Source organism: Neovison vison, chromosome 13 (assembly GCF_020171115.1).
Source record: "Neovison vison isolate M4711 chromosome 13, ASM_NN_V1, whole genome shotgun sequence".
Lineage (NCBI taxonomy): Eukaryota > Metazoa > Chordata > Mammalia > Carnivora > Mustelidae > Neogale > Neogale vison.
In genome coordinates this window covers 44085084-44105904 of record NC_058103.1, presented here as the reverse complement: position 1 = coordinate 44105904, position 20821 = coordinate 44085084, and the positions used below count along the sequence as shown (strand labels likewise).

General features: G+C 35.5%; 1 protein-coding gene across 8 annotated transcripts in view; it reads left to right on the top strand.

The window, feature by feature from the left end:
* Positions 1-20821, top strand: part of KTN1 (kinectin 1) — a 108017-nt gene that overhangs the window by 26035 nt on the left and 61161 nt on the right. For 6 of the 8 annotated variants that reach the window (XM_044230913.1, XM_044230914.1, XM_044230915.1 and 3 more), the window contains 5 exons: positions 7774-8326; positions 12010-12147; positions 13551-13721; positions 14912-15042; positions 20542-20658. In XM_044230913.1, the coding sequence (XP_044086848.1) occupies positions 7804-8326; positions 12010-12147; positions 13551-13721; positions 14912-15042; positions 20542-20658 (1080 nt within the window). In that variant the 5' untranslated portion in view covers positions 7774-7803. Of the gene's footprint in view, positions 1-2082; positions 2098-7773; positions 8327-12009; positions 12148-13550; positions 13722-14911; positions 15043-20541; positions 20659-20821 lie in introns of those variants that run through there. The other 2 variants (XM_044230919.1, XM_044230916.1) reach the window with 1 other exon arrangement.

The window sequence follows — 20821 nt, the reverse complement described above, 5'->3', positions numbered from 1 at the left end:
ATTCATGTGCTGAATACTCCTAAATTTGTATCTCCAGCTTGCATGTCTCACCTGTCACCCACTTTTGTTTAGCTGTCTCCTAGACATCTCCACCTGTTTAAAACCTATCTCCTGATCTTCAACCCCAATCTTGTCCTTTCAACATTTCCCTCATCTCAGTAAAGGGCAGTTCTGTTGTTTTTGGTGTTGTCTAAAATCTTTGGAGTTGACTTTTTTTTTTTTTTTTTTTTTGCGGATTCTCTCATACCCCACAGTTTAGTCCTCAGCAAATCATCTTGTCTTTACCTTCAAAATGTATATAATTTAACAAATTCTTATTAATAGTCCCCATGCCACCAACTTGCCTAGCTAGACATGAAGGGTGTGTTAATCTCCTCCATCACTTTCACTATGTTCTAAGAGTTGCCTTTTCCCTGTTTGTTGTTCCACCTAAGTGTCCCTGTCTGCATTGACTTAATTTACTCTCATCAGATCTCTTTGGCCTAGTGAAATAGTAATTTTATTTTTTAAAAAGATTTTATTTATTTCTTTGACAGAGAGAGATCACAAGTAGGCAGAGAGGCAGGCAGAAGGAGAAGGAAAAGCAGGCTCCCTGCGGAGCAGAGAGCCGATGCAGGGCTCAATCCCAGGACCCTGAGATCATGACCTGAGCTGAAGGCAGAGGCTTAACCCCCTGAGCCACCCAGGTGCCCCGAAATAGTAATTTTAATTGGCTTCCTTGTATCTATGTTTTATGTATCCATTGGATTTTAAATTTTATATTTTTATTTATAAATGTTCTGATTGATTCATATCTACCCAGTTAACTTTTGGTAGTTTCAGTTCTTTTCTTATTTTCCCAATTCCCTCTTACTTGTGTATGTTGTCATCTATTGGTTCCAGTATCTTAAATTTTTAGGGATCTAATTCCTTACTTTGTTTTTGTTGCCTGTTGCTCATGGTGGCTTATCTTGTGTTCTGTCATTTTGGATTGTGAACTCTTACTTGGATGACAGTCTTTGGGTATCTTGAGGAGCCTAGCTTGAGAGAGCATTCCACCAGAGAGGGTGTGTGCATTTATTTCTGGCCACAGGCACTGTGGGCACCACCATCTTGGGACCACTTAAATTTTTTGGCTTCATAGTCCAAGAGATGTGGGTTTTTTGGACCTTAAGAGCTTTGTAAGAAAAGACCTCTGGAGCCAGGGCAGAAGGGGACCAAAAGTCAAGACTCTGTTTCATTTTAGTGCTTTATTCTACTGCTATTCATTGGTCTTAATTTATTTTGGCTTAGGATATATTTGGACTCTAACGTGCAGACTGTATTTGAAGGTTAGCAACAACACAATGCCTACTCTTAAATTTTAGCAAGAAGAGTTCGGAAAAATTATAGATACTTCTGTTGTGGAATGAAAATCTGATTAAATACTTATCCACCAATAATAGACTTTTTATCACTGTACTTTCCATAAACCATTTTTCATAAAAAAACTAACTTGTTCATTTAAAAAACGTAAGATGTTATTATGGATTTAAAGGAAGGGAGACATGGTATGAGTAGTGGCATGTTTGGAATGCAGATGATTTAGATTCAGTGCAACCAGGTTACAGATCTCTGTTTTGCTTATGAACAGTATTTTTATAAAGAACCTGTAGTAAGAGCTTTTAGTTTAGGCTTCACAGTTACTTACAGAATTGTAGCTATGTTGTATACTGAATAAAGCTCCTATAAGCTACTTTGAGTGTCTGTATGTATTTTAAAGGTATGTTCATTTAGTTGTCCAGATAGTATTGATTTATATAGGAACTTTAATGAAATTTAGTATTCCTAGTTGAGAACTATCTTTCCCTCAATTGATTGCTTTTTTACAAATGTGCCTGCTTACTACTATGTTTGGTGTATATCAATGGAAAAAAATTGACTTTGAATTTCTTTGGATTTTAGTCTAAATTTTGTTGTTGTTTTCCCAGTAATTCTTTGAGTCATCCCAGTTAACACAATTTTATCAACTTATGAGCAGAATTGATAAAATTTTTTTTTTTGGATACCCTTTGTTTTAAATCTTTTTAGGTTAAAGAAAATGATGGCAGAAACAAGAGTAACTGAAATGCTATGGTGGTAAGAAAGTAGAATTTAAAATCTTATATTTACTTGAAATTCAGTAGTATACTGATCAAATTCTTTTCGTTTTCCCTCCTTATAACATGTAGCCAGTTCCTTTTTATTTGTGCTTACTTAAACCTTTAAGAGTATAATGTGCATTCAAGATGGTTACTTAAATTTCTGTTTTAATGTAGAAGGATTTAAAACTTGAACACTTATGCGGGGGTTAGAGGCAGTCAAAAACCCACATTTAACTTGACTGCTTCAAAACTTAACTACTAATAGCCTGTTGTTGACTGGGAGTCTTCCTAATGACAGTTAACATGTTTTGTGTAATCTACGATTATATACTGTATTCCTACAGTTAAAGTAAGCTACAGAAGATAAAATATTATTAAGATAATCATAAGAAAGAGAAAATACATTTATAGCACTGTTGTATTTATCAATAATGAAAGTTTATGTATTGAAAGAAAGCTCTCATAACGTGTGCAGTTCAAACCTGTGGTGTTCAAGGGTCATCTGTACATTAAATATATCTGTAATCTTACTCTAAAAAGTGATTCTCATTTTTCAGTATAATATCTGGTTATATCTATATGTATATAATTGTGCTCAACATAATTTTTAGCTTTTTTGTTAGTGTAATATATTTTGCTGCATTACACTGTCTTAATTATTTTAAAATGGTGTGATTTTTAAAGATTTATTTTAGAGATAGTGAAGGCAGGAACACTAGGGGAAGGGGCAGAGAGAGAGGGAGAATCTCAAGCTGATGCTTCACTGAGCTCTGAGCCAGGCTTGATCTTACCACCCTGAGGTCATGACCTGAGCAAAAACAAGAGTCATGTTCAAGGGACTGTGCCACCCAGGCATCCAAATGGTGTGATGTTTTAAATGTGTGATGTTTCTGTAGATGCCCCACACTTAGATAATTTTGTTGCTTTACCATTATAAACAGTGAATCTGTTATTATGTATATAGTTTTATCCTTTTTGATTAAGTGATTTGGTTGAAATTATAATAATTGTTCCTCAATTTTATTTTTTTATCATTTAAAATGTTAGGTTTTACATTATTAATACAAAAAGAATGTTAAGTCTTCTGAAAAGTTTACAAGATTTAACTGAGTAACGGAGTTCAATTTTTGTATGAACAAATTAAGTTATAAGGACTGGTAAATGGAATCTTAAAATTATTTGATTACCATTCATAATATATATTCAGATGAAACGGAATTTTATATATTGTTTCTCTGTTCTGGTGACTTAAAAAAAATTCTAAAATTCTAAGACCTTTATTGGTAGGGCAGGGATGAAAACTCTCATCTCTTATTTTAGAGCAGGATTTTAAGCGTAGGATTCCTGTATACTCTTTAAGGAGGCCAGAAACCTTTTGTACACCTTAGCATATTAGACTTTTTTTTTTTTTTAAGACTTTATTTTTCAGAGAGAGAGAGCGGTAGAGAGAGCAAGCACAACCAGGGGGAGCGGTAGGCAGAGGGAGAAGCAAGCTCCTCATTGGGCAAGGAGCCTGATGTGGGACTTAATCCCAGGACCATGGGACCATGACCTGAGCTGAAGGCAGATGCTTAATGACTGACCAGGCATCTCTGCTTTTTGAGGAAGTGGATTGGTCTTTGTTCAGTTTTTTTGGAGGATTTTAGTCTAAATAAAATATTAAGGCCACTGGTATGGAATACCTTTTGAGAAGAGTTTGAGCTACATTTCTTATGATCCAATGGATATCTCATTCCTGTCTAACATTGGCTGTTAATTACATTCAGGTTAGAATCTGTTAAGGCTTAAGGAATGATTAGGTTTGAAGTTCATTAATATTACATAGGGAATAGTGAGGAGAAATTATTGATGCTGGTGAATTTTGCTGTCATCTCAAAACCTGAGTTGCCATTTGTCTCTGTGTTTTATGAACTCAACAAACATTACATTGAGTTGCATATTGTGGACTGAGAAAATTTTAGCAACTTGATTCCTGTCACCCTGAGCTAAATTAACTTTTATTTTATTTATTTATTTATTTATTTTATTTTATTTTTCCATTGTCTTCCCCTGCCCCCACTTTTGCTCTTCTTTGTATTTCTCTGGATTTCATTCCCAGTCGCTTTTTGCCTCTTCTCTCCTTAAATTCCTTTTTTTTTTTAAAAAGATTTATTTATTTGAGAGCATGTGTGTGTTTGCACTTGAGGGGGGATAGTGAGGCAGAGAATCTCATGCAAGTTCCTGCTGAGCTGCTTGATCTCATGACCCTGACTGAGCTGAATCCAAGAGTTAAATGCTCAACTGGCTGTCACCCAGGTGCCCCTCTCCTTATATTACCTGTGTATGTAATGTGAAGTTTCTTATTTTGATTTTCATTTGTTTATTATGGATATTGTAGTACTTACTTGCCAGTTTTAAAATGGGGAAAGAATTAAACATTTTTATGGATTTCTTTTAACAAAGTATCAAACTAAAATGTTAAGGCAGGTGAGACTACAGCCATGATTCTGGCACAACTCTTTAAAAAAATCATCTTTAGGGCGCCTGGGTGGCTCAGTGGGTTAAGCCGCTGCCTTCGGCTCAGGTCATGATCTCAGGGTCCTGGGATCGAGTCCCGCATCGGGCTCTCTGCTCAGCAGGGAGCCTGCTTCCTCCTCCTCCTCTCTCTCTCTGCCTGCCTCTCTGCCTACTTGTGATCTTTCTCTGTCAAATAAATAAATAAAATCTTTAAAAAAAAAATCATCTTTATATATCCTATTGTTCATGAAATGTCTTGATTGTACAAGTAAAATTATGGTTTTGACACTTTAGCTTTATTGGATTGGATTTGACAAAACTTATTTTTAAGTATTTACAGTTTTTTTAAAAGGTTTTATTTATTTGACAGAGACTCTGAGAGAGGGAATACAAGCAAAGGGTTATGGGAGAGAGAAGCAAGCTTCCTTCTAAGCAGGGCTCCCCATGTGGGACTCAATCCCAGAACCCTGGGATCATGACCTGAGCCCAAGGCAAATGCTTTAACAACTGAGCCACCCAGGCTCCAAGTATTTACAGTTTTAATAGCAATGTTTTATTGAGTTGATATTTGAACCCATTTTGATGTTGGATATTTTATATTTTTCTCAGTTTTTCATATTATGTGTAATTCTTGCTATGAACATCTTTATCTGTGCTTTTCCTTACAAATGTCTTGGATTAAGTATCAGGATTATTGGATTAAAGAAACTCAAGCATTTTCTTGACTTTAAATTTGTCTCGGTGTTCTTGTTAGGCTCTTGTAGATGTGGAAAGCAAGTTCAAGAGAAGGTGAATTGAAATTGGTAAAGGGAATCTCCTGAAAATCCAAAGATGGGAATCATGATTCTTCCAGGCTTATATGGGACTTGGAAAAGGAAATGAGAAAATCGTCAGAACATTTGAGGAATGTGTGTTTCAGAGTTCTTGTGGTCTTATGGCTTCTCTTTTCCCTGAACATTTGCTTCTTACTTGGCTTGCTTTCCTAAGACCTTGGCTGCACATGGCTGCGGTTTGTTGTTCATCAAGATCTGACTTTGATCTGACCCCTTTTTCAGCATCTATGGCTGCTGCTAAGTGCCTTTGTTTCTTTTCTTCCCCAAGTTAAAAATCTGGGTATTGACTTGTTGTTTTGTCCTTTTTCTTCCCCCAAATCCCCAGCTAAGTTGGATAGGCTATGGGTAGCCTATGGATGGTAAGGTTAAAACAAACAAACAGAAATAGAACGTGGTCTCTGTTCCTTGAAAGCATTTCTGGTTGACCAGTAACACTTAACAGACACAGTAAAATATGTCTAATCAATTAAAAATCTGGAGAGTTCATGAATTATCAGGGAAGAACAATTCTGTTTAGTTTCTTTTAGTATTTTGTTAGTGTGTGATTCCTGTTCCACTTCAGCTTGTTAAAACCATGTCTAAGTAAGTCTAGGGTTGTGTTAATACCATTAAAAATTGCTTATGGAAGTATGAAGTGTTAACAAATGCTTTTGATTAGATTTTATTTTAGATTTATTTATTTGAGAGAACATGCAAACAGGGGAAGCAGCAAACAGAGGGAAAAGCAGGGTCCCCACTGAGCAAGGGGCCCGATTTGGGACTTAATCCCAGGACCCTGAGATCCTGACCTGAGCCAAAGGCAGGCTCAGGCTTAACCAGCTGAGCCACTCAGGTGTCCCTACAAATGCTGTTTTAATCATAAAGATCAAGAGTGTGCCTAATAAACAGCTCTGTTTTCAGGTTCCAACTCGAAAAAGTATACCCCACATTTTAAAATGAGATATAAGCAAGTTGAAAGACTTAAATAATTTGCTTAAGTTTATTGTTATCAATAAAAGATTTCTAGGTCTATCTTGGCAGTTAATAGAGACCACTGAGAATAGCTTTATTTTATCTTGGAAAATTCAAGTCCTATTAAAATCGTTCTGGTGGTCTTAAAATCATTAAACTCACATTTATTCAGTTTGTAAAGCTGATGTTTTCAAAGGTCTAAAATAATTCTCAGAATGATTCCTCTGTTCAGGTAGAATTTTGTTTCTTTAACCATTACCTGTTTTTGAGACTTCAGTGGATAATTTAAAAACTTAAATTCTCAGATTCATTTATACATTAAAAGCACAAAAGTTGAATTTAACCAGCTTTATCTTAAGCATGTCCTCAGGCTTAATTTTATCTGCATTCAATACCTTGCCTTTTTTCACAATAAGTTTGATAAGAGTTACAAGATTACAAACCATATTTATGTGGCTTATACATATTTATAGGAATAAGGGTGTCTGGAGTCCTAAACATCAGAATCAGTCTTACTTTGGGGTTTAATTTTAGCTGTAACCACCCTTCAGATGAGGGATTATAGTGCTTATATTCAAGGCAGATCTAGATAACCACAGCATTACCTTTATTTTCTGTAACTATTGGGTAATCTAAAAGTAGGACTTACTCTGTTGATTAGGCAAGGCCTCTTTTATCTTTTAGCATTTGGGAAAGTTTATGATGGCCAGCTTTGTTTTTGCAGTATGTACTTTGTTTGTAGTAAGGAATACCATGAAAAAAAATGAGAAAACCATCTAATTTGTAATTTATTTTAATACCAAATGATAAAACCTAGTATTTTGATTTTGTCTTTATTATATTTCCGTATTTGTGATGTATCCCATTATATCATGAGGCTGTTAGTCCCTGAAATTAAGGTGCTAGGAGTTTGTGAATGGGCTTAAATCTCTAAGTGAAGGAATGAACTGCCTTTTTTTCCCCCACTTAAAAGTATGGTACTATTAATGAATACTCAGTGTTTCAGTAATAGTTGATGCCTCTATTTCCACATGTAGTTGTATTAACTAATGTCTAATAAAAGGAAAAAAGGTAAATACTAATAAAATATCAAAAGTTGATATTTGGGGAAAAAAAAGTAATGAATGTCTAGGTTCTTTTCCTCCCATGAGGATCTTTTCACATGATTTAAAAATAGCTGGATGTGTTACACTCTTTAGTTATTGCCACACATTTTTTTTTCATAGTGTATTTGAATTGTAGATGGCAAAACAAGAGTATGATTTAAGCGATTAACCTGTTTAGATTTTATATCAGATTAGATCTGAAATACTATTTAAAAGAGCAGAAATTTTGCATGCTTAATTTTTACAATACTGACTCAAGGTTGTTTTTCCCCCCCCCACATTTAGGTTTTACAGGATCACATTAACAAAAGCACCATGGAGTTTTATGAGTCAACATATTTTATTGTCCTTATTCCTTCAGTAGTTATTACAGTAATTTTCCTCTTCTTCTGGCTTTTCATGAAAGAAACATTATATGATGAAGTTCTTGCAAAGCAGAAAAGAGAACAAAAGCTTATTCCTACCAAAACAGATAAAAAGAAGGCGGAAAAGAAAAAGAATAAAAAGAAAGAAATTCAGAATGGGAACCTTCACGAATCTGATTCTGAGAGTGTACCCCGGGACTTTAAATTATCTGATGCCTTGGCTGTAGAAGATGAGCAAGTTGTACCTGTTCCACTGAATGTAGTTGAAACTTCAAGTAGTGTCAGAGAAAGAAAGAAAAAAGAAAAGAAACACAAGCCTATAGTAGAAGAACAGGTCACCAAAGAAAGTGACGTGTCAAAGATTCCAGGCAAAAAAGTAGAACCTGTCCCAGTTACTAAACAGCCCACTCCCCCCTCTGAAGCAACTGCCTCAAAGAAGAAACCAGGACAGAAGAAGTCTAAAAATGGAAGCGGTATTATAATATATTCAACTATATTATAAATAATTGTATTTGTTTTAATAACTTTAGAACCTGAAATTTAGTTTGTTAGGTGTGTACACTATATTAGATACTGAGTTAGAAACCAAGAACATTGTCCTTTTACTGTGTGTTTGCTTTCATTAACATTAATTGCTGATAAAATAAATGATCATAAAACAGCATTTAAAACCACTAAGGACCTATAAATATCAGCAGTTAGAAACTTAAATTTATTTCAACCAGTACTTTCTAATCAGTGTGACAGGAATTAAAGATGAAAAGATAAATTAGATACCATTTTTTGCCTTTGATTTTGCAAAGGTTTATGGTACAGCTTTTTTAAAACTAGGCAATACACTAGGTACTAGGACTCCAGAGATGAAAATAGTGCATTTTTAAGCTGTAGACACGAACACAAGTAATTATTATAAAATGTCTATTTAATTTTTTTTTAATTAAGTAGGCTCATGCCGATCATGAGTCTTAAACTCATGACCCTGAGATCAAGAGTCATAATTGAGCCACCAGGTGCCCCTCTTACAAACTGTTTAGAATAATGATCTTGGTTATGTCTAAACCAATGTAGTAGTTCTAAGGTGGATCACTTAGAGGATGTAATGCCTGAAATTTATCTTAGAGGTTACATAAGTACTAGCTAGTTTGGATGGTAGGGGAGGGGTGGGATAGGGTATTCCAGGTAGAGGGGTTAACAGATGTAATGAAGGGACACCTGGGTGGCTCAGTCGGTTGAGGGTCTAACTCTTGATCTCAGCTCAGGTCTTGATCTTAGAGTTGTGAGTTTGACCCCCATCTTGGGCTCCTCATTGGCTGTGGAGCCTACTTAAAAAACAAGACAAAACAAACATGTAATGGAAAGCACATAAAAAATGGTGCCATGATGTGTGAAACTGCAAACAGTTTATATGAAAGGATTTATGTTCACCATTAAGTTGTTTGTGTCTTTTTTTGTTTGTTTGTTTAAAAGATTTTATTTATTTATTTGAGAGAGAATGAGTGAGAGAGAGAGCAGGAGAGAGGAGAAGGTCAGAGGGAGAAGCAGACTCCCCAAGGAGCTGGGTGCTTAATGTGGGACTCGATCCCGGAAGTCCAGGATCATGATCTGAGCCGAAGGCAGTTGCTCAACCAACTGAGCCACCCAGGTGCCCCTAAGTTGTGTCTTAACAGAGTGTTAAATTAGTTATATTGAATTTTAAATATTTGTTTGCCAGCTATGATCAAGGCATGGTACTTAGAGAAATAAGAGTAAGCTCCTCTATTTTAGCAGGGGAAAAGGACTTGTAATAAAAATGTGACTTCCATAAGAGATGTACAAAGTATAGAAGAAATGCAAGAAGCCTAAATGACTGCTGATGGGGGCCAGCGGGGAGGAACTTTATGAGGAGGCAGTGCTTGAGATCTTCCAGAATGAATCACTTTACCCAAGCAACTAGTGTATCTCATTCCATACTGCAGAATGTCATGTAGAAAGGCATAAAGAAGAATATGGAGTATTGTTGAACCATGAAATGAGAGGTTGGGAGTGGAAGGACACAAAGATGAAAAGATATGCAGGGGATAGACCATGATGGTTTTCGTATAGTGTTAAGGAGATGGGATTGCTGTAGGTTGGCTGTTGTTGAAGATTTTCAAGCTGGTTACTTTACACGGTCACATTTATATTTTAGAACTGTATCTTTGGCAGAGCTTGAGGAGGACAAGTTTTATGGGGCAATGTTTAATGTAGATAGACTAGTTAAGTAGACTAGTTAAGAGGTTAAATAGTTAAGAGGTTTTCTGAAGTTAAATTGGAGGATTGAACTATTGTGATGAGAAGAAATAGGAAGTAGATGAAAAGGGTGCCTGGTTGGCTCAGTTAGTAGTGCATTCAACTCCTGAGTCCAAGCCCCACCTTGGTCATGGAACCTACTTTGGGGGAAAAAAAAGAAAAGAAAGTGGATTAGAGAAGTCTACAAAGTTTAAAAAAAAAAAAAAAGAAGAAGACATGACTAATTGTATTAGATAAGGTATGATGGATTAGGAGAAGGCAGGATCAAAGCTAATTACCCAGTTCTAAGTTTCTCAGGGTTCACATACTGAAATCATTGAGCTAAATCTGGCCTTGCTTTCTGTTTTTTTTTTTTTTTTTTTTTTATGGCCCACAAGCCAAGAATAGTTTTTACATTTTAAATGATTTGAAAAAAATTCAAGGAAGAGTAATACTTTGCTAAATGTGGAAATTATATGAAATTCAAACCTCTTTGTCCATAAATAAAGTTTTTCTTGAATGCAGCCACACTCATTCATTAACATATCTATGGCTGGCTTTCATACTACAACAACAGATGAATAGTTTTGACAGAGTCTTTGTGGTCTGTAGAACCTAACCTATGTAATGTTTGGCCCTTTACAGATAAAGATCGCCGACCCCTGATTGGTAGATGGTAGGTAGCCCTAAGACTGGGAAGGAATACTGGAGAGAGATAGGATGTATATGGAGAGGAGAATGCCTTCAGGTTGTTTCAGGTTCCTATGAGGGGCCCCTTACCTAAGGAGCAATTTAGGATGCAATAGGACATGTAAGCGCAGAGGCATAAAGCTAGAATATAAATTCAGAAGCCTTAAGCATGACAGTAGTTGTCGAAGTTATGGCCGTAGATAAGGGCATCCAAGGAAATTATTTAAATTAAAGACTCTACCCTGAAGAATACCCACCATGAGGTCTTCTGTAGGAACAGCTCACATAGGGTCTGAAAAGGAATATTTCAAGTGTAAGAATTATAGGAGCTGATAGAGAATTTTAAATTTATTTTATTGTCGTAAAATAAACAATAACATACAGTTTACCATTTTAACCATTTTTAAGTGTATAGTTCTGTGACATTAAGTACATTTACATTCTTATGCAACCATCACTACCAGCTATCTCAAGAACTTTTTCATCTTTCCCAACAGAAGCTCTGTACCCATTAGCCAGTAATTCCCCTTTCCCCTCTCCCCCAGACCCTGGCAGCAGCCATTCTGCTTTCTATTTCTGTGAATTTGACTATACTAGGTACTTCATATCTATGAAATCATATGTTATTTGTCCTTTTGTGATTGTCTTATTTCACTTATGGAGAGGAGAGAATTTTAGGAGGTAGAAAGCAGTAGTGTAGAATGCAAAATAGAAGTCAGAAGAATTAAAGGATATTGGTATAGCATAGCATTTGGGACACTAGGTGGCTGTGTAAACTCTTTCATGGATATAATGAAGGAGATAAAAATCAGGTCTCAGTCAAGAAATGATTGGTAGAAAAGGAAGTACAGATCATTCTTTTGTCAATATTAGAAGGAAATGGGTGTGGGAAGCTAGGAATTATAGTGGTGGGAAGGGTTTTATTTTTTTAAGATGGTAGAGATTTGAGCATGCACATAGGTTGAGTAGATTAAGAGTGGCTCAGAATTGGGAGGTAAAAGAAGGAGCAAGTACTTAGAAATCTTGATAAAGTTAAAAACAGGTATAACCGTAAGAAAGCTAGAATGATGTTTACAGTAGAGAGTTTCAAAATTTGAAGGTAAAGCATTTAGGGAATTATTCATTAGTAATTGAATTTTCTGTGTTTGCTAATTATTCATTAGTAATTGAATCTACAACAATGTTTGTTGTGATGACTTTTCATTTATTTTCAATAAAGATGATCAGGATAAAAAGGTGGAAACTCTTCTGGCACCATCAAAAAAACAAGAATCATTACCCCTCCATCAAGAGATTAAACAAGAAAGTGGATCAGGAAAGAAGAAAGTTTCTTCAAAGAAGCAAAAGGCAGAAAATGGTGAAATGTATAGATATATATTCTATAAATACTAATCCTAGAGAAGTAGACTAGGACAAGGACCCTAGAGACCTTGTGTGCTCTTTAATTCCCAGCTTAACGTGTACTATAGCAACTGTTAATGCTAATACAAGTCCAGGGATCTCTTGAGCTTTGGGGTTTTGTAGTGCTTTGACAGATGGCCAGGGTCTAAGTTTGTGATGAGGAAGTTAATCTGAAATTTAAAAAGGACAAAGCATTTATTAAATATTCTCATTCTTAATAGAGTCTTGGAAATAATGTAAATAGCATACAAATTATAGAAGAACAGTGTTCCTGAAACATTTGTACTTTTAAATATCACTTAAAGATTTTGCTGGGGGACATTGACTAGATCTGTCATTATCCTATAGTCCCAATTATTTCCTAAACATAGCTTGCATGTATATATAGGAAGCGTCCAAATAAGAGTGGTAGAGCAATTTTTATGGGTTCAGAATTGTCTAGAGAAGGCAGTTTAGAAATGATTGTAGATTAAATTGTGATATTCAAATAATACTGGGCTGTGATACCAACTATTGCTAGAAGATAGTATAATTGGGAAGGGAAAAGATGAAATTCTATTTGTATTAAAATTATAATGTATCAAGCAACCAGATAGAAAATATACTACCCTCAATAGAAAAATACTACCCTCAAATATTTGATGATATTAAATATTTATTAAAATTTTAAATAAAAAAATATATTTGCCCCAATTTTTTTTTTTTTAAAGAAGTAGAGCGAGATTTCCATATGTGTGTGGAAGTTTATATCTCTGGTCACCAGACATCAGACTTTAATGTTGACACTCTTAAAGTTCTTCCCATTAAAATCAGGAACAAAGTATAAGGAGGGTTCCTACCTCCACTTTTAATGTTGTTTTGCAAATTTTAACCAGTTTAGTAAGATGTACCGTGGAAATTATAGGCATAACTTATATAGATGAGATGATATCTGCAAGGAACAGTGACTGATTCTTGTACCTAGAAAGTGACTCAGTTAAAAACTAGCAATTGCAGTAAGAATTTAGTAAAGTACCAATATAAATACAGATTAATGGTTTTCCTTGGGCACTCATTAAATGTGGATGGATTTTTGGTTAAAACAGGAAGAAAATGAGAACTAACTAAAATGTAAAGGATGTAGAAGAAGAAATCCTAAGATACAATTAAAAAGATATACTAACTCACTTTTAGATAACTTAAATGATTTAATGTAAAATAATATTGAATGGGTACTGCTTTAGACTGTTTTGACTTGTTAAATGATAAAAGAGGAATTTAAAGCCAAGTTGCTGTTAGATATTTGATGTGTGTGCATGTCATTAATTACTGTTACATAAAGCCGTGAATAATTGTAATTTTGTTAAATTCAAATTGCAGCCTTGGTAGATGAACCCCTTATTCATGCAACTACTTATATTCCTTTGATGGATAATGCTGATTCAAATCCTGTGCTTGATAAGAGAGAGGTTATTGATCTAATTAAACCTGACCAAGTAGAAGGAATCCAGAAAACGGGGGCTAAAAAATTGAAGACTGAAACCGACAAAGGTAACACATAGCATGCAACAGTTTGTTGTATTGAAGAAACACATTTTTGAGTTCTGGTGGAGTCGAGGAAATTTTCTCATAGAAATAATGAATTGTAAAAGAATAATAGAATCCTTGTACTAAAAGGCTTATTGGTGGTTTCTAGTCCAGTCTGCTAAGTTTTGTAGAGCTGGACTCTTGAATTTGACTTCCCTAAGATCTCACACTTGTTTTGCTTTGGCTGTTGTCTCTTTTGAGGTTTCTATGTTAATTCACAATCCATCTTTTACTACTATTTTCTTAACAGACTTTATTTTTATTTTTAAGAGCAGTGATAGCTTCACAGCATAATTGAGTGAAAAGTACAGAGAATTCCCATATACATGTTGTCCTCACACACGTACACATCTGATTTTTTAAACTTCCCATGTTACTGAACTACTAAAACTCTGGGCTTCTTTTGGTCTAATGGGTTGCAGTTGCTTTTTACAAAGAGGAAGTTTGTACTTGATATTAAGAGCTTCCTGGGGGGGCGCCTGGGTGGCTCAGTGGATTAAAGCCTCTGCCTTCGGCTCAGGTCATGATCCCAGCGTCCTGGGATCGAGCCCCGCATCAGGCTCTCTGCTCTGTGGGGGGCCTGCTTCCTCCTCTCTCTCTGCCTGCCTCTCTGCCTACTTGTGATCTCTGTCTGTCAAATAAATAAAATCTTAAAAAAAAAAAAAAAAAAAACTTCCTGGGGAAATTGGGTGAATCAGGGGATACTTGATGCATGGATTTTTTTAAATGTCAAGATTGTTTGTATTTATATAATATTTATAAAATTAGATTTTCTTTTTATAATTATCTTTGTGCTTATTTTCTCCTGTAAAATTTGATTCATATGTCATGAGTATTAAATGAGAATATTGATGAACATATCTGGTATAGATATTAGCATACTAGACATTTGAATGTTTTTAAAGTGAGGGCATATTGGCACTTTAAAGTATTCCACAATTTGACCAAATTTTTAGTTAATGTAATTATTCCATAGTATATTAAAGATGATGAATTCTTTTTTCTCTCTTGACTGGAAAACAATTTTTTGTTGTTTGACCTGAAATGTAAATCTGTTTTGGTTATTGACTTTCTGGGTCAAGAAGTTTTGATGCTTAGCTTTGCTGAAGTTATTACTTGTGTTTCTTAAATGCCAACTCTTTATTTTTTTAAAGAAAATGCTGAAGTGAAATTTAAAGATTTTCTTCTGTCCTTGAAGACTATGATGTTTTCTGAAGATGAGGCCCTTTGTGTTGTAGACCTGCTAAAGGAGAAGTCCGGTGTGATACAGGATGCTTTAAAGAGGGTAAGCATATTTTTAATCATGGGCATATTTGGGAACAGAGATGAGAAGTTCATTGAACAAGGATTCCCTGAGTCTCTGTTGGTTAGGCGTCCAGCTCTTGGTTTCGGCTCAGGTCATGATCATGGGGTTGTGAAATTGAGCCCCATGTCAGGCTCTGTGCTGGATGTAGAGCCTGCTTGAGAGTCTCTCTCTCCCTCTACCCCTCCTTCTCTGCTTGCACTCTCCAACAAAAACAAACAAAAGTTCGCCAAATAAGATTTTTGCTTAGAGGAATAAATTCACATTCCTATCGTTCATACTCCAAAGCACAGTCTTATTTAATTCCAGAATGGCTTCAGAAATTATTTCTTATATCCATACTAATCATTATACTTATTTTGTCAGGTGTTGAGTCATCTGATATTTTGACAAAAATGAAGTGTTTATAATGAGTAAGATGATTTGATGATTTATAGGATTTTAAAGTCATTTGGCACTTAATCTTGCTTTGCACTGCTTGGAAGTATTGAAGGCAAGGTCAGGTGATTTCTGGGTAGACTATATGGAATGTTTCTGTGACTCAGTATAGCATACTTCAGAGAACCTGGGAGTGTGTGTGTATATGTATGTATATGCATATGATATCATACTTCTAAAATAAGTGATTTGGATGGTAGAAATACTACTATGACTGACTAAAATTTATTAAAAAACAAAAACAAAAACACCACCACCACCACAACAAAAAAACCAAAACAACCCCCCCCAACAAAAGACAATCCATCGAGTTAATATTTAATTTCTCATGAGTCATGCTCACTCTATTTTCATGTATACTGTGTCATACTGAGAAAGGTGACAAGTTTTCAAGTGTTACTTGTGTGAGATAAGATGACATGGTGTCTGATATTCAATATTAGATGTTGGACTTAACTGTTCTTATTCTAAACACCCACATACTCACACACACACAGCTAACCACTTACCTGCTTTAAAACCATGAGTGGCTTCCATTTTTTCTTCAGTCCAAGCCATCCCCCTCACCTGATTACTTTTTAGTAGTCTCCTAGTTGATGTGTCTGTATCATTTCCTCATAGAAGGCTAATGTGAATTTCCCTATCTAAATTGTTCTCTCTACTATTCTTTCTCCTAACTATATGGACTTTTTTGTCATAGCATTTATCATAGCATGTTAAGTGTGTCTATACTTCTGAGGATCTGTTGACAGTGTTTTTTACAACTCTGGCATTTTATAATGCTTTTTGAAGGGTCTCCACATGGTGCCAGCAATGGCCTAGAGTAAACAAGGAATTCCAGGGTTTATCAGGGTATGTGTGGTGACTTTGTGTGACTTTGGCTACAAAATTGACTATTCGGTTCCAAGAAACTTTCTTGAAATTCTTATTTGAAGAATTTGCCCTTTCGTTTACTTTATTTTAATTGGGTAAGTGTGTATCTTAAAAGAGTTCTTAGTTATTTGTGGGGATAAGGGAAAAGCCTCTAGCTGAAGTTACTATGCCAAATGTTTGAAATTACTCCTTTTTAAAATTGAAAATAATTGCTTTAATTGTTCTTTTCTGAGGATGTTGGTGGTGGCTTATGGGGGCAAGAATAATTATTTTATTGTCTGAGATTGCTTTGAACTTTAGAGACTGGGTGGTAAATGAGCCTCCCCTTGATAGCTGTTTTAGGCAGGCCAAAGAGGAAGTTGGGTACTCTTAATGATAGCATTTTAAAATAGAGTATTTTGCAGCTTCACATTTTTCCCCATCTTTGGAACTATTTGTTTTTTTGTAAAATGTTCTGGAACCACTGGAGTGGTTCTGTTCTCACCTGGAGGGATTCAGTATCTTTGTCCTCTGTAACTGCAAAAGTAAGTTTAGTTTCTCCCTTTCCTGTCATAGCAACTGCCTTGATCAGACCTTTTAAGAGATGGCAGGTTCTAGGTATAAATAAATCCCCACACCTAATAAAGATTGCTCCAGGTAAAGGGTGAAGGTAGTGCAGGAGCACCAACATAGGACAGAGATATAGGAGTTAGAGGACTTGCTGACCAGTTGGATACGGTGACTAAAGAAAGGTCTAGAATGAATGCTTATTATTCCTCGAGTAACTGGATAGATTGTGGTGATTGCGGTATTTATGAACGCTTTGCTGAGCAGGAGAGTGTAGAGGATTGTGAAAAATTTTAGGAAGTTGTTTTAGGCATCCTTTGGATCATTTAAGTGGGTATATTCATTTCACAGTTGAATATATATTTTCTGGAGTTGAAAAAATATTACTTAGGGTGTGACTTAGGAAAGTAATCTATCTCCAGTGCACATGGTAAATGTGTGATGTGGGGAGTGCCAAGAAGGTTTAAGAATGAGCCCTGAGAAACACCAACATGTAAAGATTGGTAAAGCCACCACAAAGGATATGAAGAGGAGCAGCACCACCAGGAGACAGTGGAATCACAGATGCTTAAGGCGGATAGAGAGTTCACAGGTGAGGGGGAAAAGTCAGCAGTGACATGCTTTAGAGAGATCAAGGAGGATTAGGATGGAAAAATTAGATGTGATATCCTCAGGGAAAGCAATTTCATTGGAGTATTAGACTGTAAATAACTATTGAATAAATAGCAAAGGTGATAATGTGTCCAGTTTGAATAATCTTAGATGGGAAGAGGAGAATAAGCGCTAAAGGGGTTGCAGAGTTGAAGAGGAGATTTTATGTTGTGTGCATGTGTGCTCACATGTGTCTTTATCTCTAAAGTACAAGACACTTGTGTTTTATATTAGACCTCCTTGGGTTCTGGAGTCACATTTCCTGGTCAAATCTGAGTTCTGCTATATTGACATTTATTTGGCTTTAGGTAAGTGACTTAACCTGAGTGCCTCAGTTTCCTTATTTCCCAAATGGAAATGATAATCAGGTTTTGAAATTAAATGAAATAATATATAGTAGGTGCTTAGAGTTCCTAGCATACAGTAAATGCTCAAAAATGTTAACTGTTAATGTAATTATTAGTAAGAAAATATTTGATAATTTTAGTTGATTATTAATTTCTTAGTGTTGGCCTTTAGATATACTTGCCTCAATTATGTGATTTACAACTTTAAATTTTAATTCTTTTGACTCTGTGCTATATAACAGGAAGAAGTCTGCCTACTTAAATTTTTTCCTATACTTTCTCCTTTTTGCCTCTAAACTTTTGTTAATTATAGCACTTGTTTGTCAGATACTTAGAATACTTAATGTTTGTTTTGTGACTGTAATTTTCATGTTTGTTTTAGTCATAGTTTTACAGATTAATGGTGGGTTTAAAGCTTGATAACTGTTTTTGGACATAGTTTCTGTGTTCGTTTCCTTGGTTGGCTGAAGTTCTTTTTCTTGAAATTTCTTCAAAAAGGGCTCATAGGAACTATATTTTCCAAATTCTGGCAGATGAAAATGACTTTTTTGGTCATTATATTTAAATGATAATTTGGTGGGGTATAATATATCTGGGGTTCACTTTCTTGAGAATTTTTCACTCTTGCTTTACTATTCTCTACTCATATAGCTGGATAGAGGTCCGAAACCATGCTGAATTTTGTATTCTTCTCATGTAATTTTGTCAGACTACACACTCAAGAATAAAAACATCCTTTGGGCAATCTTTCCAAGTATTTATGATTTATTGGACTTTACCAGTGTCCACCTACTATACAAATATCAAGGGATTCAGCTTCTTTTAAGTTCAGCAGTAAATTTAATACTGTTTTGGCCTTGACACCTGTGTCCTCTTTCAATATTTCTTTGGGTAAAGCATGTATTTTCAGTCATGAGATTTGCCCCTTTAGCATAATTGAAATAATGGGTATCGATTAAGTATATGCCAAATCTTTACCTGTTGTTTTTATCTTTCACATTTTAATCCTTAAAAAAAAATTCTTTTTTTTTTTGGTTTATATTTCTTTCTTTTTTACTTTTCTCCATCCTGGATGCTGTGTCTTACCGTAGCTCAGCAGGGTGTCTTTTTCTGTTCTTGGCTTCTAGTTGGATTTTACTTCTCAGATGGTGTAATTTTTACTTCCGGTTTGGGTTTTGCCAGCTCATGTTTCATCTCATTCTCTGTTTTTTTCTTTGAGCTTATCTATTCTCATGAGCTCTGTTCTTTGCTCTTCTTTTTCCAAAAGTGACTGCTGTAAGATTTTAAAAAATCCTGGCAATATTTTTTGACAAAATTTTGTCTGCTCTTTTACAATCCTTTTTTGGTGATTTTTCTTCGCTTGTTGCTTATTTTTGTTATTTTCCTTCCGTTTTTCATGTATCTTGCATAGGCTTGATTTTCTTTTGAAGATTTTTTTAATTTATTTGAAGAGAGCACAGAGGGAGAGGGAAAAGCAGGCTCCCTGCCAAGCAGGAAGCCCAGTGTGGGGGCTGGATCCCCAGACCCTGGGATCATGACCTGAGCTAAAGTCAGATGCTTACCATACTGAGCCACCCAGGCGCCATGACCCTGTTTTCTTTTTAATCAGTACTCTCAGTGAGGGTGTTCCTCTTGGATCAGCTCTGTGCCTGGAGATTGATAATGGAAGGACCAAGGGTAGCTGCTGTTTTCCTCAGGCTGTGTGTGAAAATAAGTTCTTTTAGTCTTTCCATCTTCCCAGATAAAAGACTTCACTACTATGCGGCACATGGGTGACTCAGTTGGTTAAGTGTCTGCCTTCAGCTGAGGTCATGAGCCCAGGGTCCTGGGATCGATTTCTATATTGGGCTCTCTGCTTAGTGGGGACTCTGCTTCTCCCTCTGTCTGTCCCTTCCTCTGCTTGTATGCTCTGTCTTTCTCTCTGTCAAATAAATCATAAGAAAAAAAAAAAAGATTTCACTGTGGAGTCTCACTATAGAGAATTTCTCTCGACTCTTCCTCACTAGCTGCTCACTTTGTAAAGTTTGTCTGTTTGATTTCTTCTTTTCTTGCTTCTTGAGCTCTCCTTCCAAGAAGATTCTTACCTTCTGTCTTTGTTCCTGATGTCAAGTGGAAGATTGTTGGTTTTTCCTTTCAGGATATGCTGGTTAATTTCAGAGAACTAGGCACTGGGGCACTTCTATAGTCTTGTGTATTTTGACAGGGTTGTCAAGAACTTGTATTTGATCTGCACTAATTTTGGCAGTCTTTTCTGATGTATGTTTTGATATTACAGATGATTGTTTCATTTTGGTTGTTCTCATTTTGGTTTCATATTCCTCTTTTGATCTTTTAGGAAGAGAAGAAGGAGATTGCTATCTTGACTCTGGGTTTAAAACTGGAGACTTAGAATTCTTTGTAAAAAATTTATTTCTTGGTTGATATGTATCCTATTGTATGCATCAGAATATAGAATGATACAGTGACTTTCATGAAAGTTATTTCACTGAGTAGTACTTGAACATGATTCTGCTTTATATGTAATTGTGAACTCTGCATTGGCCTAAGAACACTTTATTAGATACTTCATAATTTTCAGTAGCTCATGGTCACTCTTACTAATTCTGTATTGATTTCCTAATTGTAGTCAAGTAAAGGAGAATTGACTGCACTTGTACATCAGCTTCAAGAAAAAGACAAGTTACTTGCTGCTGTGAAGGAAGACGTGGCTGCTAGTAAGGATCGGTGTAAGCAGTTGACTCAGGTGAAATTCTTGGATTTAATGGTTATGTGTTCTGAATCAAAAGCAGTGAGGGATTTCAGAAATTGTAATCACAGAAATTGTTTGTTATAGCAAATTTATACCCAGTAAGAGTCAATTTCTTACAGAATTATGGTGGTGATTTCTCACTTTTTCATATTGTAAC